This window comes from Leptonychotes weddellii, chromosome 4, assembly GCF_054177405.1.
Source record: "Leptonychotes weddellii isolate Sample4059 chromosome 4, ASM5417740v2, whole genome shotgun sequence".
Lineage (NCBI taxonomy): Eukaryota > Metazoa > Chordata > Mammalia > Carnivora > Phocidae > Leptonychotes > Leptonychotes weddellii.
Window position 1 is genome coordinate 153,996,624 of NC_138372.1, and position 17,692 is coordinate 154,014,315.

Sequence of the window (17,692 nt, forward strand, 5' to 3'; positions counted from 1 at the left end):
ACAATATTTGTTCTTCCAATCCATGAGCATGGAACGTTTTTTCCATTTCTTTGTGTTTTTCTTTCATGAGTATTTTATAGTTTTCTGAGTACAGATTCTTTGCCTCTTTGGTTAGATTTATTCCTAGGTATCTTACGGTTTTGGGTGCAGTTGTAGATGGGATTGACTCCTTAATTTCTCTTTCTTCTGTCTTGTTGGTGGTGTATAGGAATGCCACTGATTTCTGTGCATTGGTTTTATATCCTGCCACTTTACTGAATTCCTGTATGAGTTCTAGCAGTTTTGGGGTGGAGTCTTTTGGGTTTTCCACATAAAGTATCATATCACCTGCAAAGAGTGAGAGTTGGACTTCTTCTTTGCCAATTCGGATGCCTTTTATTTCTTTTTGTTGTCTGATTGCTGTGGCTAGGACTTCTAGTACTATATTCACCACAGTCAATTTTAGGACATTTTCATGTCTCCAGAGAGCAACTCCAAACCCTTTAGCAGTCCCTCCCCATTCCCATTGCGTGCTCCTCCCCCCAGCCCTTAGGCAATCACTAATCTATTTCTTTCTGTATAGATTTGCCTGTTCTAGGTATTTCATATAAATTAATCATACAATAAATAAATGTCATCTTTAATGTGTGGCTTCTTTCACATATAGCATGTTTTTAAGGTTCATCTTTGTTGTACGACATACCGATACTTCACTCTTTTTATTGCTGAATACAACTCGTCATTTGAATGTATCACTTATTATTTATTCACACATCAGTTGATGGACACTTTAGCTGTTGACCCTTTCAGGCTATTGTAAATAATGTTGCCATGAATATTTATGTACATGTTTTTGTGTGAGCATATGTTTAAAATTATTTTGGATATAAACCTGGGAGTGGCATTTCTGAGTCATATGTTAATTATATGTTTAACTTTTTTGAAGAATTGCCAAACAGTAGCTGTACCATTTTATATTCCCAACAGCAATCTATAAGAGTTCCATTCTCTCTACATCTTTATCAGTACCTGTTATTGTCTGTATTTTTTGTTACATTCATCCAAGGGAGGTGAAGTGGTATCTCTTTGTGGTTTTGATTTACATGATGTTTTTGGCTAATGATGAGGATCTTTACATGTGCTTATTGGCCATTTGTATATGAGGAAAGTCTATTCAGATCCTTTACTCAGTTTTTAATTGAGTTGTCTTTTTATTGCCATAGGAGTTATTTATATATTCTAGATACAAATCCCTTATAAGATATACTATTTACAAAAATTTCCCTGTGGGGGCGCCTGGGTGGCTCAGTTGGTTAAGCAACTGCCTTCGGCTCAGGTCATGATCCTGGAGTCCCTGGATCGAGTCCTGCATCGGGCTCCCTGCTTGGCGAGGAGCCTGCTTCTCCCTCTAACCCTCCCCCCTCTCATGTACTCTTTCTCTCTCTCACTCTCACTCTCTCAAATAAATAAATCTTTAAAAAAAAAAAAAATTTCCCTGTGTTCTGTAGGTTGACTTTTTTTTTATTAATTGGTAATAGTTACTGAATAAATAGTATATGTCAGGCATCAATCTAAGCACTTTCCCTACAGCATCTCATATTTATTCCTCACAGCAGCCTTGTCATATGGATACTTCTTTTTAAAATTAATAATCTTTATTTTTTTAGAGCATTTTAGGTACTCAGCAACATTGAGCAGAAAGTACAGAGAGTTTCCTTATAGCCCATGTCCTCACACACATATAGCCTCCCTTTACCAACATTCCACCCCAATGGTACATTTGTTAAAATTGATAAGCTTGCATTGACATATCATTATTATCCGAAGCCCATAGTGGGTTGACTTTTCATTCTCTTGATGGTGTACTTTTAAGCACAAAAGTTCTTAATTTGGGTGAAATTCAGTTTTCTCTTTTTCTTTTGTTCGTTGTGCTTTGTGTCTCTTATTTATCAAACCATTGCCTAATCCCAAGGTCATGAAGATTTTTTCCTTTGTTTTATTGTAAGAGCTTTAAAGTTTAACTGTTAAATTTATGTTTTTGATCCATTTTGGATTAATATGTGAGGTAGAGGGGTAGGGGTGCAACTTCATTCTTTTGCATATTGGATGTTCGGTTGCTCCAAGACCATTTGTTGAAAAAACTGTTCCTTCTCCCATCAAATTGTCTTGGTGCCTTTGTTGAAAATCATGTGACTGTAAATGTGAGGGTTCACTTATGGATTCTCAGTTCTATTAATCTGTATGTCTGTTGTGTCTTGATTACAGTAGCTTTATAGTGAGTTTTCAAACAGGCAAGTATGGATCCTCTAAGCTCCTTCACTCTCACCACACACTCGAATTCTTCTCATTTCCCTCTCATACAGTAATTTTAAATTAATATTAGTTGTTTTAATTATTTTGATTATGTAATCGCTCTTCACAGTTGAGCCATGTAATGTATCTTATTTTCCTTTCCTCTACAGTATTCTGTTTTAGCTAGAGTCCGTGAATCTTTTTTTATATCCAGCCACAAAGCCTTCCCCCAGTGGTGAAACTCCTTTCAGTACCTTCAAGCACATTAAGTATTCTATCAATCATGTATATGTAAGAAATCTCTTCCAGATCTTTATGACCTGTCTAATCCAGACTGGTTTCTCTAGCTTTGTTCCATACCTTTGGATTTAAAAGACTAGTTTTTCATCATCATGGAAATTTCTTTGGCCCTTTCTCTGTTGGTGCCTTTAATCGTCTTGTCTCTTCCCTTAGTCCCTATTTTGGTGGAGCAGATTTGCTAAAATCTTCCTGAAATTTTGATGGTATTGCTCCATTGTCTTCCAGCTCTTAGTGCTGTTGTTTAGAATTCTAGTGCTGTTTTCATTCTTGATTTTTTTTTTTAATAGTAAATCCATATTTTCTCTGGAATTTTGCAGAATCTTCTACTTGTTCTTAGTCTTCTGAATTTTCATGATGATGCACCTTGGTGGGTCTATTTTTATTCTTGTATTGGGCTCTCAGCATGCCTGGAAGCTTGTCTTTTTATTGGGGAAAGAGTTCTTATAATTTATTTTGTTGGTAATTTCCTTCCTTCTGTTGTTTTATGTTCTCACTTCTATTACTCCTGTGTAGATGTTGTTCCTCCTGATTTGAGTGTCTGTCTCTCTTTATCTTCTCTACTATTTTCCATTTCTTTGTCTTTTTACTTCACTACTTTCTGTAGATTCACTGAACTTTTCTTCTACCAATTTAGGTGAAGTATATGTTTATGCTTTCTTAGTTTTAATTTCCATGAGCTCTTTCTTATTAATGTTCTTATAATCTCCTGTTCTTATTTAATGGATGCAGTATCTTCTCTGAGGATTTTAGTGATCTGATTGGTTTGTTTGTTTGTTTCTTGTGTGTGATTTCTTTTTACTGTGTATTCTTTGTTTCCTTGCAAGTCACTTTTTTCTATTTTGGCATCTAGTTTTCATACTAGCAACTTTTTTCTTGAGATCTCATAACATTTGCCTGCCTGCTCACATTTAAGGGATAGTACCAGAAAACGAATGGGAAAATTTAGGTGCATGAGTGTAGCTTGTTGACTGTGATCTTCATTTTAGGGTGATCTCCCTGGGACCTTAGCTGATCCCGATGTTGGGATTCTTCGGTCTTTCCTCTAGGACTGACCACATTTCCAAAAGAAAGCTCAATTCTGTTATCTGGCTTCCAAAATTCTAGAAGTTATATAGGTGAAGTAGGGCAAAGGATCTCAATATTCAATATACAAGTACATGCTTAATCCACTGATAATTAACTCTAACCCTACTCTCTGTCCAGTATCTCTCAGACCAGAGACACCTTGTTTTACTTTCTGCAGAAAATAAACCACTAGTCTTCTGGACTGGGAAAAGGACAATCATGTGCCTCAATAGAATAAGGACTGGTCAGGTTGCCAGACTTCACCTCACTCACAGACTTCAACCTATTTTCCTATTTTACCTTCATGTTGCTTCCAGTGCCGTCTGGGACCATCATCCCAGAGTCTTGTCAGGGGCTGTAGTATAAATTATGTTGCTTCTAAGCCTTGTCCAGTTTTTCTCAGCTTCCTTAGCAGTCTGTTACCAATTATTCATTTGCTTTCCTGCTTTCAAAATTAGTTTCTGTTGTCTCTTCTGTTAGATATTAGTCCTTGTAGATTTGTGCTATTTTAAAAATCTCTTTATTATCATTTTGTGGAATTTCAGGAGATAGTGAAAATGAATGCTTATGTCCATTTACCATCTTCAACAAAAAAGGGACTCTACTTCTATTTTTAATCTCAAAGGCTTCACAGTTTTTCTTTGACCTTCAATATAACCCTCACTTGATTTGTTTTTAAAAATACAAGAAGCTGTCTTAAGTGACCTTCATGTAACTGGCATGCCAGATTAATGAATGCTCTCCATTCCCTCTGTAAAATACATTATGGATGCCCACTGCAGGGACTGAAAAGCTACCTTGGAGTGTATCTGTACACTTCTGCTGCACCAGTGGAATTTTGTATGTGCTCACAGGGGTCAGTTAATTCCATTTTAAAGAAAAAGAAGCTGGACATAGTAGTTGGTACATTATGGGTGTGGTCATATAAGAAAGATATCGTGGAAGGGCGCCTGGGTGGCTCAGTTGGTTAAGCGACTGCCTTCGGCTCAGGTCATGATCCTGGAGTCCCTGGATCGAGTCCCGCATCAGGCTCCCTGCTTGGCGGGGGGTCTGCTTCTCCCTCTGACCCTCTTCCCTCTCGTGCTCTCTGTCTCTCATTCTCTCTCTTTCAAATAAATAAATAAAATATTTAAAAAAAAAGAAAGATATCGTGGAAGTCTAGTGGGCCATATCAAAAGGTAATGAACAAGGACACATCGTTTTAAAGTAAAGTGTGTAGGCTTTATATCATTTTTGTTATGATCCTCTGCTTTCAGTTTTCTGACTTAAATGAACAAGTGCTACCCAAAAGAGGTTGCATAAGAGCTTGTTTTCAAATAACATAGAAAATCATTATATCCTATGGGTCAAATGACTGATTCTGCCATGTTGCATGCTGAATTTTCACATACTTAACAAAATAATTGTTTTTGTTTAGTTCCAGATGTTGAAGTGAAAGGAGAGTGTTCTAGCTATTATCTCCTGTTACAAGGTAATGGCAATAGAAAATGTAAAGCCACATTGATTCACTCAGCCAACCAGATCAATGGCTCATTTGCACTCAGTTTAATTCATGGAAAGATGAAAGCAAGGACAGAAGAAGCCAAACTGAGTAAGTGTTAATTTTAGGTGGAAAACGTTTTTATATTTGTTTGTATATGCAGTTAACTTATGTGGTTTTTAATGATTTTATTTTCCCCAAACTCCATATCACTTTCATTTTACCTTTTATTTTGAACATATTATAGCATATATGAACAATTTAAAGTACACATAATTAATCCCTTATACTTAGTAAAATTTAGTAGGTCAGCCTTTGATTCCAAATAGGAAATTTTTAGTATTTTCCACTTTATTTATTTATTTTTAAAGATGTTATTTTTTTATTTCATAGAGAGAGCTCACGTGTGGAAGCATGAGGGGGTGGGGCAGAGGGGGAAGCAGACTCTCCACTGAGCAGGGAGCCCAATAAGCAGCTGGATCCCAGGACTCTGGGATTGTGACCTGAGCTGAAGGCAGATAGTTAACCGACTGAGCCACCCAGGCATCCTGTTTGTATTTTCCACTTTAAAACACACTTTAAAACAGATAATATTTTTCTATAATTTATCTCTCATTTTTACGTACTTCCTCTCAAGCATCTTGTTCCATTTTATTGCCCATCTTTTTTTTTCACCAAGTTCCAAGTTTTGGTTATCCATCAGTATATGACAAACCACTCCAAATTTAACTTAAAAATGACTTTTCATAGTCCTATGGGTTGACTGGGCTCAGCTGGATGGTTCTATTTTAAAGTCCCACTTACGTTTGCAGCCACATAAAGCTGGGGCTCTATTCACTTGAAGACTTAACGGAGCTTGTTGTGTAAGATGACTTCTTCACCCACCTGTTTGGCTCCTGGGTTAGGATGGCTGGAACAGATGAGAGCTGACGTTCTCTTCACAGGCTCTTTTTTCATGGCCAACTTGGGCTTCCTTACAACACTATAGTCTCAGGGTAGTCTGATTTCTTACCTGGTTGCTATCTTCTCTTAGAGCATTGTTGTAAGAAGCCTCCAGGTTTTTTGACCTAGCCTGAACTCATTCACTGTCACTTTTACCGTAGTACCTTTTTGATTTCATAGAGCTAACCTGGATTCATTGTGGAAGGACTACACAATGGGTGAATAGTAAGTGTGGTTGATTGGGAGCATCTTTAGAGACGAGCTGCCATACTGCCTCTGTGCTTTGTGTAGGACTTTCAGTAGCTGAGGCCATAAAAGAAAATGTGATGGGGGAAATTCTACTCTGTTACCTAAATTCCCTCAATTTAAGAGGCAGGTCAGGGTTTAAAATGCAAAATAATTTAGTATGCCTAATTTCTGCATCTTAATTATTATTTTGAAATAAGCAAGAGCAGGAGAGTTGAGTAACTGGCTTTTATTTTTTAAAATTATATAATAACACATTTTCTGGGAACTGAACATTATTGTCATAGAACATCCTTAATACTTACTTTTCTCTATTTCTCAGGCTTTCCTTTTGACTTCTTGTCACTTCCACATTTTTCTGGCGAGCAACTTATACAGAGAGAGAAACAGTTAGCTAATGTTCAAGCTTTGGCTTTGAGAGAATGTCTGAGTAAGTAATGATTTGTACATTTCATTTTACTCTAAGAATGTTGACTTGTTCAGCAATGCATTGTTACTGTCATACTTTTTCTTACTTTGTCTTTTAGGTATAATGCTCATTTGTAGAACTATTCTTGATAGAGGTGATGCAGAGTAGAAAAGGTCTGCAGCCTTTTTCCACCAGATTCAGAATCTTCCTATTTATTCATATATCACTGATAACATTTGTAAAAGTATATTTTTTAAAGACTTATTTGAGAGAGAGAGAAAGAGGGGCGGAGCAGCAGCAGGAGAGGGAGAGAGAGTCTCAAGCAGACTCCTCACTGAGTACAGAGCCCGATACCGAGCTCGATCTCACGACCCTGAGCTGAAATCAAGAGTCGGATTCTCAACTGACTGTGCCACCCAGGCACCCCTATAAAAATATTTCTTTAGGAAAATTTTGTATTCCATTCTTTTTAACTGTGTACTGAAAAAGGTAGCTATGGTTTTTTAATTCTGATTAATATGAATTTTTTATAAAATTCCTCATTTTATATTTTTGGTTGTATCAGGAGGATAAAGACTACAAATAGAGGGAAATACAACTACAGAGAAATTAATATGCTAACTTGAGCATTGATTCTTAGACTTTAACCATGACTATTAATAATAACACATTTCACATATGTGCAGAGTAAAGTTAGCATTATGGATTTTTCCTTATTCAGGAAATTAACACTTTTTCCAAGGGTCATAGTTTAAGGTTTTACCTCTATTACTGAATGTTTAGTTGGTATCAGTCTTAATATTTTTTAATAAAATAATCATTCATTAGTACCTAATATAAACTTATTTTAAGGTAACTGATATGGAATATTTAAGAAATTGATTAAAATTGTGAGGCCTCTTTAGTAGCATATGAAAAAAATGATATTAGAATTAATTAGATACATTATAAAATAAAAACTATCATCCTTTAAAAGCATTTTAAAAATATCTTCAATTCAGTAGCCTGTTTTATTCAACGGAAAATAATTTTAGAATACTTGGTCTCAATTATTCTTTAAGAATTACCTACTTTTTCAGTTGTACAAATCAGGGTGATTGTGTAGTCTTGAACTTCTCCAACCATTGATTTTTTTTTTTTAATTTTTTTTTTTTTTTAAGATTTTATTTATTTATTTGAGACAGAGAGAATGAGAGACAGAGAGCAGGAGAGGGAGGAGGGTCAGAGGGAGAAGCAGACTCCCTGCCGAGCAGGGAGCCCGATGTGGGACTCGATCCCGGGACTCCAGGATCATGACCTGAGCCGAAGGCAGTCGCTTAACCAACTGAGCCACCCAGGCGCCCCTTTTTTTTTAATTGTATCAATGATATTAGCTCAAGGAAAATATAGTTAGAAAGGCAAATCAGTTTCAATAAAAAGTAGTACATGTTAAAACCAAGAAAAAGAATAAATACTGGAATAGTATTTTTGTGGCTGGAAAATCTTTATTTCAAATATCAACCTGCAGTATTATTTACCTCTTGACTTTGTTCTGTCCCCGCTAAACGCGTCGTCAGGCCCTGCTCCCTTGCCTTAAGCCTTTTGCAGCTCTTTTTGTAACTTAGTTCCCTCAATATCTCCTCTCTCCTTCATCTTCACCTCTCTTCCTCATCCTTCCAACCCGAAAATCTGCCAGAGTAGAAGAATAGGTTGCTCTCTGAAGCTGACGCTTTTCTGCTTTGGGTAGGAAGAGTTAGCTCTCCTGTTTAGGTGGGAAGAGAAATACTGACAGCTCTAACTAGACTGCTGCCTGCAGGTGTGATCAGAAGCTCTGCTGCGGGAAGCGGAAACGGAAGTGCTCAATAAATGCCGAAAGTGTAGGAGCACCAGCGGCTGAGCGGTACCGCAGCTCTAAGGATGCCGCAGCTCTCGGCAAGGTGCAAGGACAAGGAGGGGGCTTGAAGTTGGGGGAAACCTTACAGCTAGTAGCTGCTGGAGATACCAGCTCTAGGCATATCCATGAAATGACCAGTTTGCAGTCCAAAGCATTACATCGTGATAAAATTAGTGATCCAGTTCATCAGTTTATGATGGAAATACTAGCTGAACCAACCTCTTCTCTACCCAGAGAGTCAATACTGGATTAAAAATTTGGGGTAAAGTTGCATCTGTTCAGAATTCCTGTATCTCCAAAGACAAGATGACAGCAAAACGAAGTTTCTGATGTAAGAATGTCTGAGTGTATTTCAGTGACTTTCAAAGAAGTGATATATAAATATAAAAGTAGTGAAAGTGATATAGTTAATTAATTTACACATGGTAAAAACTAATGTACTAAAAACTAATGTAACTAATGAACAGCTTTCTTTGGGGAAAAATCAACAATTCAGAATCAATACAAAGATTATAGCCTTTGCTGTAAAATAAGAAGTTGTTCAAGAAGATTTTTTTTTTTCTTCAAAATTATCAACAAGACATGGAGTAGACTTACTATCTCCCCACTATTTCTCTGCCCCAGTACTGAATCAGAAAGAGCAACTGGAAAAGTTTGCATGAAAATGTGCATACATTATCAAGACACTTTGTTGTTTAAAATAACACAAAAATCAAATAAAGTTTCTGTTATGGTTTAATTTTTTAGAATAATTACTTCCAGTAGTTTTATTTTTTAAAAATTATATTAATAATATTAGAATGATATTTATAATTTTATAAGTTTTTTTACTTGATTTTTTGGTGGTTTGTAACTTTTTGAATTTGGAAATATTAAGTATCTTGTTTCACTGATTTTTAAAGAAAAAGTTTAAGAATGCTAGACAATTTTTAAATAAAAGACTATTCAGTATGATGCAAAACAAATACCAAAACAACAACAGGGTTGTCATTTTGCTCCAGTTTGCAGTCACTCCTCTGAGTTTCCCACATCTGTTTTAAATTTATAGAACCTAGTACAAACCTGATTGACACTCAGTCTCTGGTACTTTTGAATATTCTACTCTTATCTTTTTATTTAATAGATCCCAAGTTATGGCTAGCTTTTTAGGAATAGTATTCTTTTGCTGATTCATTTTTAGACTTTAGTCAAATATTTTTCTCCCAAATATTTTCTCACTTGTGTGCAAATTCATTTGTGTAGAGAATATTTTTTGCCTAGGTAAATTATTCTGCTCATAACCTTGTTAAACTTCATCTGTTTCTTCTTTCTTTTTCGGTCATTAAGGCCAGGAGGAAGTCTTACACTACTCTCCAAATAGCCCAATTTCATAATATAATTGACTACTTTAATAAGCATGGTCCAGTTCATGATTTAAGTTTATTTTTAACATTAATAAAAATGTAGAGCTAAATTCTGAAGCACATTACCTATTGTGCATCTTTCAGATGAAAACAAACCATTGATAACTTTTCATTTAGATGGCTCCCAGCAGATTGGCAATAAAGCTTTTTATTTTCTGACTAAGAAGATGTAATAATAGCAGCATATTTTACAGTCTTACTTCATGTTCTTGAGTGCAGGAACCATGTGTTACTTACCTTGGATCACAACTGGAATGACCCTACCAATATCCACATTGCTATGGTGGGATTTTGCAGAGGCATCGTTGTAAAGCTGATGTTCTAAAGTAGAGCCTCTAGGCTGGCTATTTCCTTCTCAGCCTACTCTCTTGCATTATTTATGTTTCAACCTCATATGGTAATGGATTCTAATCCTCTGTGTCTGAGGGCACAGCACAGTGCTTTGTAGACAGTACCTAATAAATGTTGGAGTGAATTCTCTGTGCATTTACAATTTACTATTTTATTATAGAAGAAAATGTTATTAGTCCAGAAGTGTTTTAAAAGTGGAATATTTTTATAAAAGTAATACATGGGTCTAGTTTAAGATGTAAATGGTATTGAAAAACTTCATGTGGAAACCAGCAGTACCCTACGGTCTCCTCTCCATCTTTCAGTCTCCGTCTGTAGGCAGTGACCCGCAGCTGTTCCAGCTGGTTTTCCTAACATTTCCTCCACTTTTGTTACTAGTATGCGTTTGCTGCTGTTTATTAATTTGCAAATTTCAGACATTATCTTAGCATCTAACTATGAAAGATAAACATTTAGCTTTCTCATATCATCTTCAGTTTCCCTTTCTACCCTTTACAATGAAGTCATGAATTTTGGTTAAATCAGTGGTTAGTTTTAACATTATTATCACTATATGCATAAGTTTACCACTGAGTCATGTAATATACGATGATTATCACTCTTTTGTATCATCTTTGTTTTTCTTATGGTTGATGATCATTTTTAATTTGCCCATTCGTCTGTACAGGCAAATTTTTTTTTTTAAGATTTTATTTATTTATTTGACAGAGAGAGAGTGAGAGCAGGAACACAAGCAGGGGGAGCAGGAGAGGGAGAAGCAGGCTTCCAGTGGAGCAGGGAGCCCGATGAGGGACTCGATCCCAGGACCCTGGGATCATGACCTGAGCTGAAGGCAGACGCTTAACAACTGAGCCACCCAGGCACCCGTGGCAAAGTATTTTTATGTTTTTCCAGAGGCTCCAACATTTTTCTACACACTTATCATTAAATTCATTGTATGTTCAAACACAGCAGGTCCTTTTTATTTCTCTTTATTTTTTCAGAGTGTTTAATATTTTGTTCTGATAACGGAACATTTTAGAGACTTCTCTTTCTTCTTCTCCTCTTTTGGAGTCTCCTTTTTTCTAGACCACTTGTCCTTCTTCTTGGATTACTCCCTTGTTTGGTTGGAGCATATCTTTCAGTAACTACTTTGAGTAAAACTTCATGGGACGTAAATTTTTTTAAGCTCTTGCGTATTTGAAAATATCTTCACTTGACTGATAGGTCATAAAGAATCCTAGGTTGAAAATCATCTACCTTCAGAATTTTGAAGACATTGCTTTATTATCTTCTGTGTGACTGTGTTCCTATTGAGAAACCCAATTCTATTCTTATTCTTTATAGTGTTTTATTTTTGGTTTCTTTGTTTTAACCCCTTTCTAGAATGTTTATCTTCAGAAGCTTTGGCCCTGGAAGCTTTACTCTGAATCATGGTGTGTATGTATTCTCTGTCCTCCCTCTCTGTCCTCAATTTATTAAGCTATGTATTTGATGAGCCATTTCAATAGAAGATTCACATTCTTAAACCTGAAAATGTTAATAATTTTTCTTTCCTTTTCTGTTTTTTTTTCTTTCTAGAACTTTTATTAGTTATATAAAAAATACCTGGACAGAATACCTACTCTTCTGGACCGAACACCTAATTTTCTTTCCTATTTCCATATTGTTTTCTTTTTGTTCTAGTTTCTGGGCAATATCTTCCATTTTATTTTAAGCCCTTTTATGGAATGTTTAAAATTTGAGCTCTCATGTACTTAATTTTTAAAAGTCTTTTCTTGTTCATCATCTGTTCCTTTATTAAAGAATCCTGTACTTGTTTCATGGGGGGTAGTATCTTCTCTTAGTTCTACGAGAATATTAATTATAGCAAGCTTTCTTTTGTTCCCTGCAGTGTTTTTGTTTCTGCTGGGCTCCTTTTTCCTTTTTGCTTGCTTTAGTCTCTCTTTTTCATCTTGGACTTTTTCTATTTTGAGGGTCCCAATAAATAAACCCCCTTACTCTCCCAAAGTTGGAACCAATTGAAAAATAAAACTAAGAAACACACTGATGGAGATAAATAACAGATAAAAGCTGTATTGAAGGATATGACTTTTTAGATCTTGGCCAGGTGAGTTTTCTGAACACCCAGAATTGAATTTCCCCCCCTTGAATGAAGAACTAGGCAAATGAAGATCAACCCTATGGGGGCAGGGTTACCGCATTGTAGAGAGCATGCATCCTGAGGACTTGCTAGCTCAGAGGAAAGTTGGAGAGAAGGATCTGATCAGCGCATGCCTTGTTTCTTCTCCAGACTAGCTCAGTGAGTGATAGGAGGGAGATAGGAGCTAGAAGTGTTACTGGATCAAAGTCCTTCCTTATATGTGTAAACGTAAGACTATGGAAATGCAGAGTCCCCTCTTTCCTCAACACCTTTTCTTTTTTTTTAAATTTTAATTCTTTATTTAAATTCAGTGTAGTTAACATATACTGTATTATCAATTTCAGGGGTAGAATTTAATGATTCATCTTTTGCATATGACACCCAGTGCTCATTACATCAAGTGCCCTCCTTAATGCCCATCACCCAGTTACCCCTTCCCCCACCTGCCTCCCCTCCAGCAACCCTCAGTTTGTTTCCTAGAGTTCAGCATCTCTTATGGTTTGCCTCCCTCTCTATTTTCATCTTACTTCATTTTTCCTTCCCTTGCCCTATATTCATCTGTTTTGTTTCTTAAATTCCACATATGAGTGAAATTATATGATATTTGTCTTTCTCTGACTGACTTATTTCACTTTGCATTATACCCTCTAGTTCCATCCATATCATTGCAAATAGCAAGATTTCATTCTTTTTGATGGCCGAGTAATATTCCTATATATATTTATTTATATATAAATGCCATATAAATACACACACAAATGCATACCACATCTTCTTTATGCATTCATCTGTCGATGGACATCTGGGCTCTGTCCATAGTTTGGCTATTGTGAACATTGCTGCTATAAACATCGAATCACTGTGTTCCTTTTTTTTTTTTTTTTAAGATTTTATTTATTTGTTTGTCACAAAGAGAGAGAAAGAGAGAGCACAAGCAGGGGGAGTTGCAGGCAGAGGGAGAAGCAGGCTCCCCGCTGAGCGGGGAGCCTGATGGGGAGCCTGATGAGGGACTCAATCCCAGGAACCTGGGATTGCGACCTGAGCTGAAGGCAGACACTTGACCGACAGAGCCACCCAAGTGTCCCAAATCACTATGTTCCTTAAATGTCTGGTGATTCTTTTCTGTCTGTACTGTTTTAAATGGGAAGCTTTACATACCTTGCTCTAATATACTATCTGGCAAGCTGCAGTGTAGAGTCGTAGAGTGACAAGTCATCCTGGTTGTGAGCTCCTATCCCTACCTGCACTTCAATATCAGGATGAAGCTCTTTCCTCCAGGGGCATTCAGTTTTTCAAAAGGGGGACTCCTTAATCTTTCTAGTGGAGCATTTATAGCTGCTAGCTTTCCCACTACGGGGCTTGGAATCAGACCTCTCAGTATGTACACTTCTATTTAGTCCCCCAGTTTTAACTCCAGTTTCAGTGCTACCTTTCAGTGTGCCTGATGCTGCTTAAGCTGGGACTCCTTTTCAGCTTCTACCAAAAAAAAAAAAAAAAATGAGAACAGAGTCTCCTGGCTGTGAGGGCTGGAGGGTGGGGTATAAAGACCTTTAGTTCTAACTGCTCCTTCCCTAAACATCCATGCACGCAGTCCTCTTTTAGCCTGTCTCGCCATCATCTTCCTAATACCTCATAGGAGTGCCTCTCTAGGTACCCAATTGACCCTCCCTCTGCTGCACCAACTCAGCTACCACTCCACCATCATCTGATCTTCCAAAATGTCCAAAACTCTCATTATTTATTGTTTCTGCTTTTGTTGTCCTTTTTTAAATTCCTTTGCTGTGAGTTTAGGTTTTGGGAAGGAGAAGAAACAGATGGAAGTGGCCAAGCTACCACATTTAACTCAAAGTCTTACAAGTTTTATTTTCACGTAAACACCAACGTTCTTAGTGCTCTGCGGTATATTCTGAAAACTTGCAAACTTGCCTTTACCATTCATCACCTCATGGTGTGAACAGATTACTTTATTTTTGTTTATCGCACATAACTGGAAATTCTATCATTACCTACAAATTGGGTTAAAATGAAAACCTACATAGGAATGTTGATTTGCTGGAGAAATTCAACTGTTTTACTTTTGAAAATATTTATCATGAAAGAGTAGTAGATGCACTTCTTGAGAGTCTTTAAAATAATAGTTATATGGTTAATCATACTGTTTTGTTGTCTTACAGAAAGGAGAAAGTTGGCAAAGCAGCCTGAAGTAGTTTCAGTTGATGAACTCAAAAGTCTATTAATACTCACAAGGGAACGCTTTTTAGATCGTTTTGATGCCTTTATTCCTAAAACAATTCCAATAAAGACAGACAAAATTAAAACCTCCAATATGTTAAATGGTAAGTTTTTTGTAGAATACTGGTTCTTTTTGTATGTATTTCTCATCATTTAAACATTAAAAAATTTCTGTCACTTCTTTCATTAAGCATGTTTAATATAATTGTTTTTGAGCAGAGGGAGAAGCACTTTAAGGTGATTCCTCTTATTAATTTTACTAAGCTCCTAGAGTGGGCAGATTTCTATTAAGCCATATTTTCGGAAGATGAGAATAGTAGAACCTACACAATAAGTTGACTATAGTTAAAACTACCTACAATAAGATGCTCTGCATTTGCCATTCATTGTAGTAGGAACGGTCACCAAACTTCACTGAAGGAGCAGGAAATCATTTCTATATTAACTTGTAACTCTTTGTCTTTTCCTGGTTCCTATTCTTGTGATGTATTTGGATACAGTGAAGCTTTACAAGATCTAGCAGGAAAGCATTTGATGATTGCCTGGCATTTTAAACGTACAGGGTAATTTTTTGTTTTTATTCCTTGAGAATCATTTTTATTCCATTGGTTAATAAGAAAATAACCAAAGAGTCAAGTTAACAGTAATGTTTGTGGGGTACCTTTCTCTCTTTGACACCATAAAGGTATACACAGAAGTAAAAATTTGGATCCTTGACTTTCAATAGGTTATGATCTATTTCAAAAACAAAATATAAATACAGCACACAGTGCCGTTTCAAGAGCCCAGGCTCGGGAGCTCGCTTGCCAGGGCTCAAGTCTGAGTTTTGTCACTTGTTCTCTGAGTGTCGTTGGGCAGTTATCCCACCTATCCCTGCCTCTGCCTCCTCATGTTTAAAATGGGCTTAATAGGGCGCCTGGGTGGCTCAGATGGTTAAGCGTCTGCCTTCGGCTCAGGTCATGATCTCAGGGTCCTGGGATCGAGTCCCTCATCGGGTTCCCTGCTCAGTGCAGAGCCTGCTTCTCCCTCTCCCTCTGCCACTCCCTCTGCTTGTGCTCTTCTGTCTATCTCTCTGTCAAATAAATAAATAAAATCTTTAAAAAATAAAATAAAATAAAATGGGCTTAATAATATTAGCCACTCACTAGGGTTATTGTGAGGATTAGATGAGTTGATGCATATAAGAACACAGTAAATGCCAAAGAACTATTAGCTGTTTGTATTATCATGATTGTCATCATGACGTATCAGTACGAACGGTCAGTAACCGTGCAGAATAATCTGACAGGTGTTGGAGACAGTGCAAGGTTACTTGTAAATGGGGGCATGTGTTCAGTAAATGGAGACAGTTTCTTGGTTGCAGCCTGGGCTCTGGAGCTGGACTAACAAGGTTGGATGCAGCTCTGCAGCTTACGTGCTGTATGACTTTGGGCAAGTTTTCTAACCTCTCTGAGCCTCAGGTTTTTTTTCATCTTTAAATGAGAGATGACATATGTTGTTATGAGGATTAAAGGTATTATTTATAAATTGCTTAGAAAGTTGCCTGATGTGAAGTGCTATATATTTGTTTTTAAATAAATGAATGTGAATTTAGAGGCGAGGAATATAACTAGGGTAGGATAGTCACAGAACATTTTGTTAGGAGCGAAGGGACTTGGATGTAGGCCTTCAGTGATGCATAGGATCTGGGTAGAGTGGAGAAGATAGGATTTTCCAGGAGGTAGGAGCTGCATACCCAGAGTCATAGAGGTAAGAAAGGGCAGACTGAGTTCCAGAGAAAAGTTGGCTTACTCAGAGAATTTGTGCAGGAGTTAACAGTTACAAGGTAGGAAGGGCTGTGATCATTGCACGGGTTTTTCTGTAAGTAGGGAAATGTGTCTTATAGTTACTCATACAAAATCAAGTCCTAGGACACTATTAACACCCTGAGCTTACAGGGGTGCTCATCTTAAAATGTAAATCAGATTATATCACTCCTTTGCTCAAACCTTTGTCATTGCTTTCCATTGTACATAGAATGTGTCATCCTTAATATGGCTTACAAAAACCCTAAAAGATGTCTGCCCTCACACTCTTTCTGGCTTCCTCCAGTGTCACATTTCTGTTTCCTTGGTGCCACAGTCTTTCCATTCCTTGAGCACGTCACCTTCCTTTCCACCTCAGGAACTTGACACACGCGGTGTCCTCTTCCCGGAATACTTTTCTCCCAGTCTTTACCTGATTAATTGATAGTCATTCTTCAGATTTTGACTTAAGTGTTACCTCCTCTAAGAGGCTTCCCCAGACCTTCCTCATTTTAAATTGTTTCCAGTGGTACTCATCTTCTGTATCTTTCTTTAAGTTATTTTTCCTATGTTAAATTATATACTATAGATGTAATTATTTATTAACTGTTTGTCTTCACTGTGAACCATATGTTCTCTGAGAGTAGGGAGTGTGCCTACTTGCTTTCTTCAGTGCCCTAGAGCCTAGTACCGTACCTGGCATATTTCATTCCTCCCAAAATAATACTGAACAAATGAAAGAAACCCTGAAGATTTTTTAGAGCCTGAACTGAAATTTGACAGGTTATACGTTTGAACATGACTCCTAAGAATGGAGTTGTGATTTTTAACATCCTTTGTAGCTTTTGTTTGAGTAAATACATCTAGATGCAAATTATACAGCAAAGGAACCAATAAGGTCAATCATGTTTCATATTCCGATCCCATTCTTTAATAACCATGCTCATTAGGAATTATTGGTAATCATCAAGATTATTGTTTTCCCTTTTTTTGTGTGTATAAAAACTATAGCAGTCGAGCATGTGTAACATGAAAATCAGCATGGAGAAAATGTCTTGATCTAACCATTTTCTATACTCATTGCCACAAAGTTGCTAAAAACCTTCACAATGCCAAATGTAATATCTGAACTCAAAATGCAGCAGCTCTCTCCTTTACCTCAGGCCACTGGAGCACATAAACAACACTGCATAAATGAGTTTTCTAGGTAATTT

General features: G+C 36.8%; 1 protein-coding gene across 1 annotated transcript in view; it reads left to right on the forward strand.

The window, feature by feature from the left end:
• The window catches only part of MTBP (MDM2 binding protein), a 57,587-nt gene that overhangs the window by 14,948 nt on the left and 24,947 nt on the right, over window positions 1-17,692 (forward strand). Inside the window, exons 5-7 of the mRNA XM_081816468.1 lie at window positions 5,054-5,227; window positions 6,627-6,734; window positions 14,637-14,798. Coding sequence (XP_081672594.1) covers window positions 5,054-5,227; window positions 6,627-6,734; window positions 14,637-14,798 — 444 coding nt within the window. The remainder of the gene's footprint in view (window positions 1-5,053; window positions 5,228-6,626; window positions 6,735-14,636; window positions 14,799-17,692) is intronic.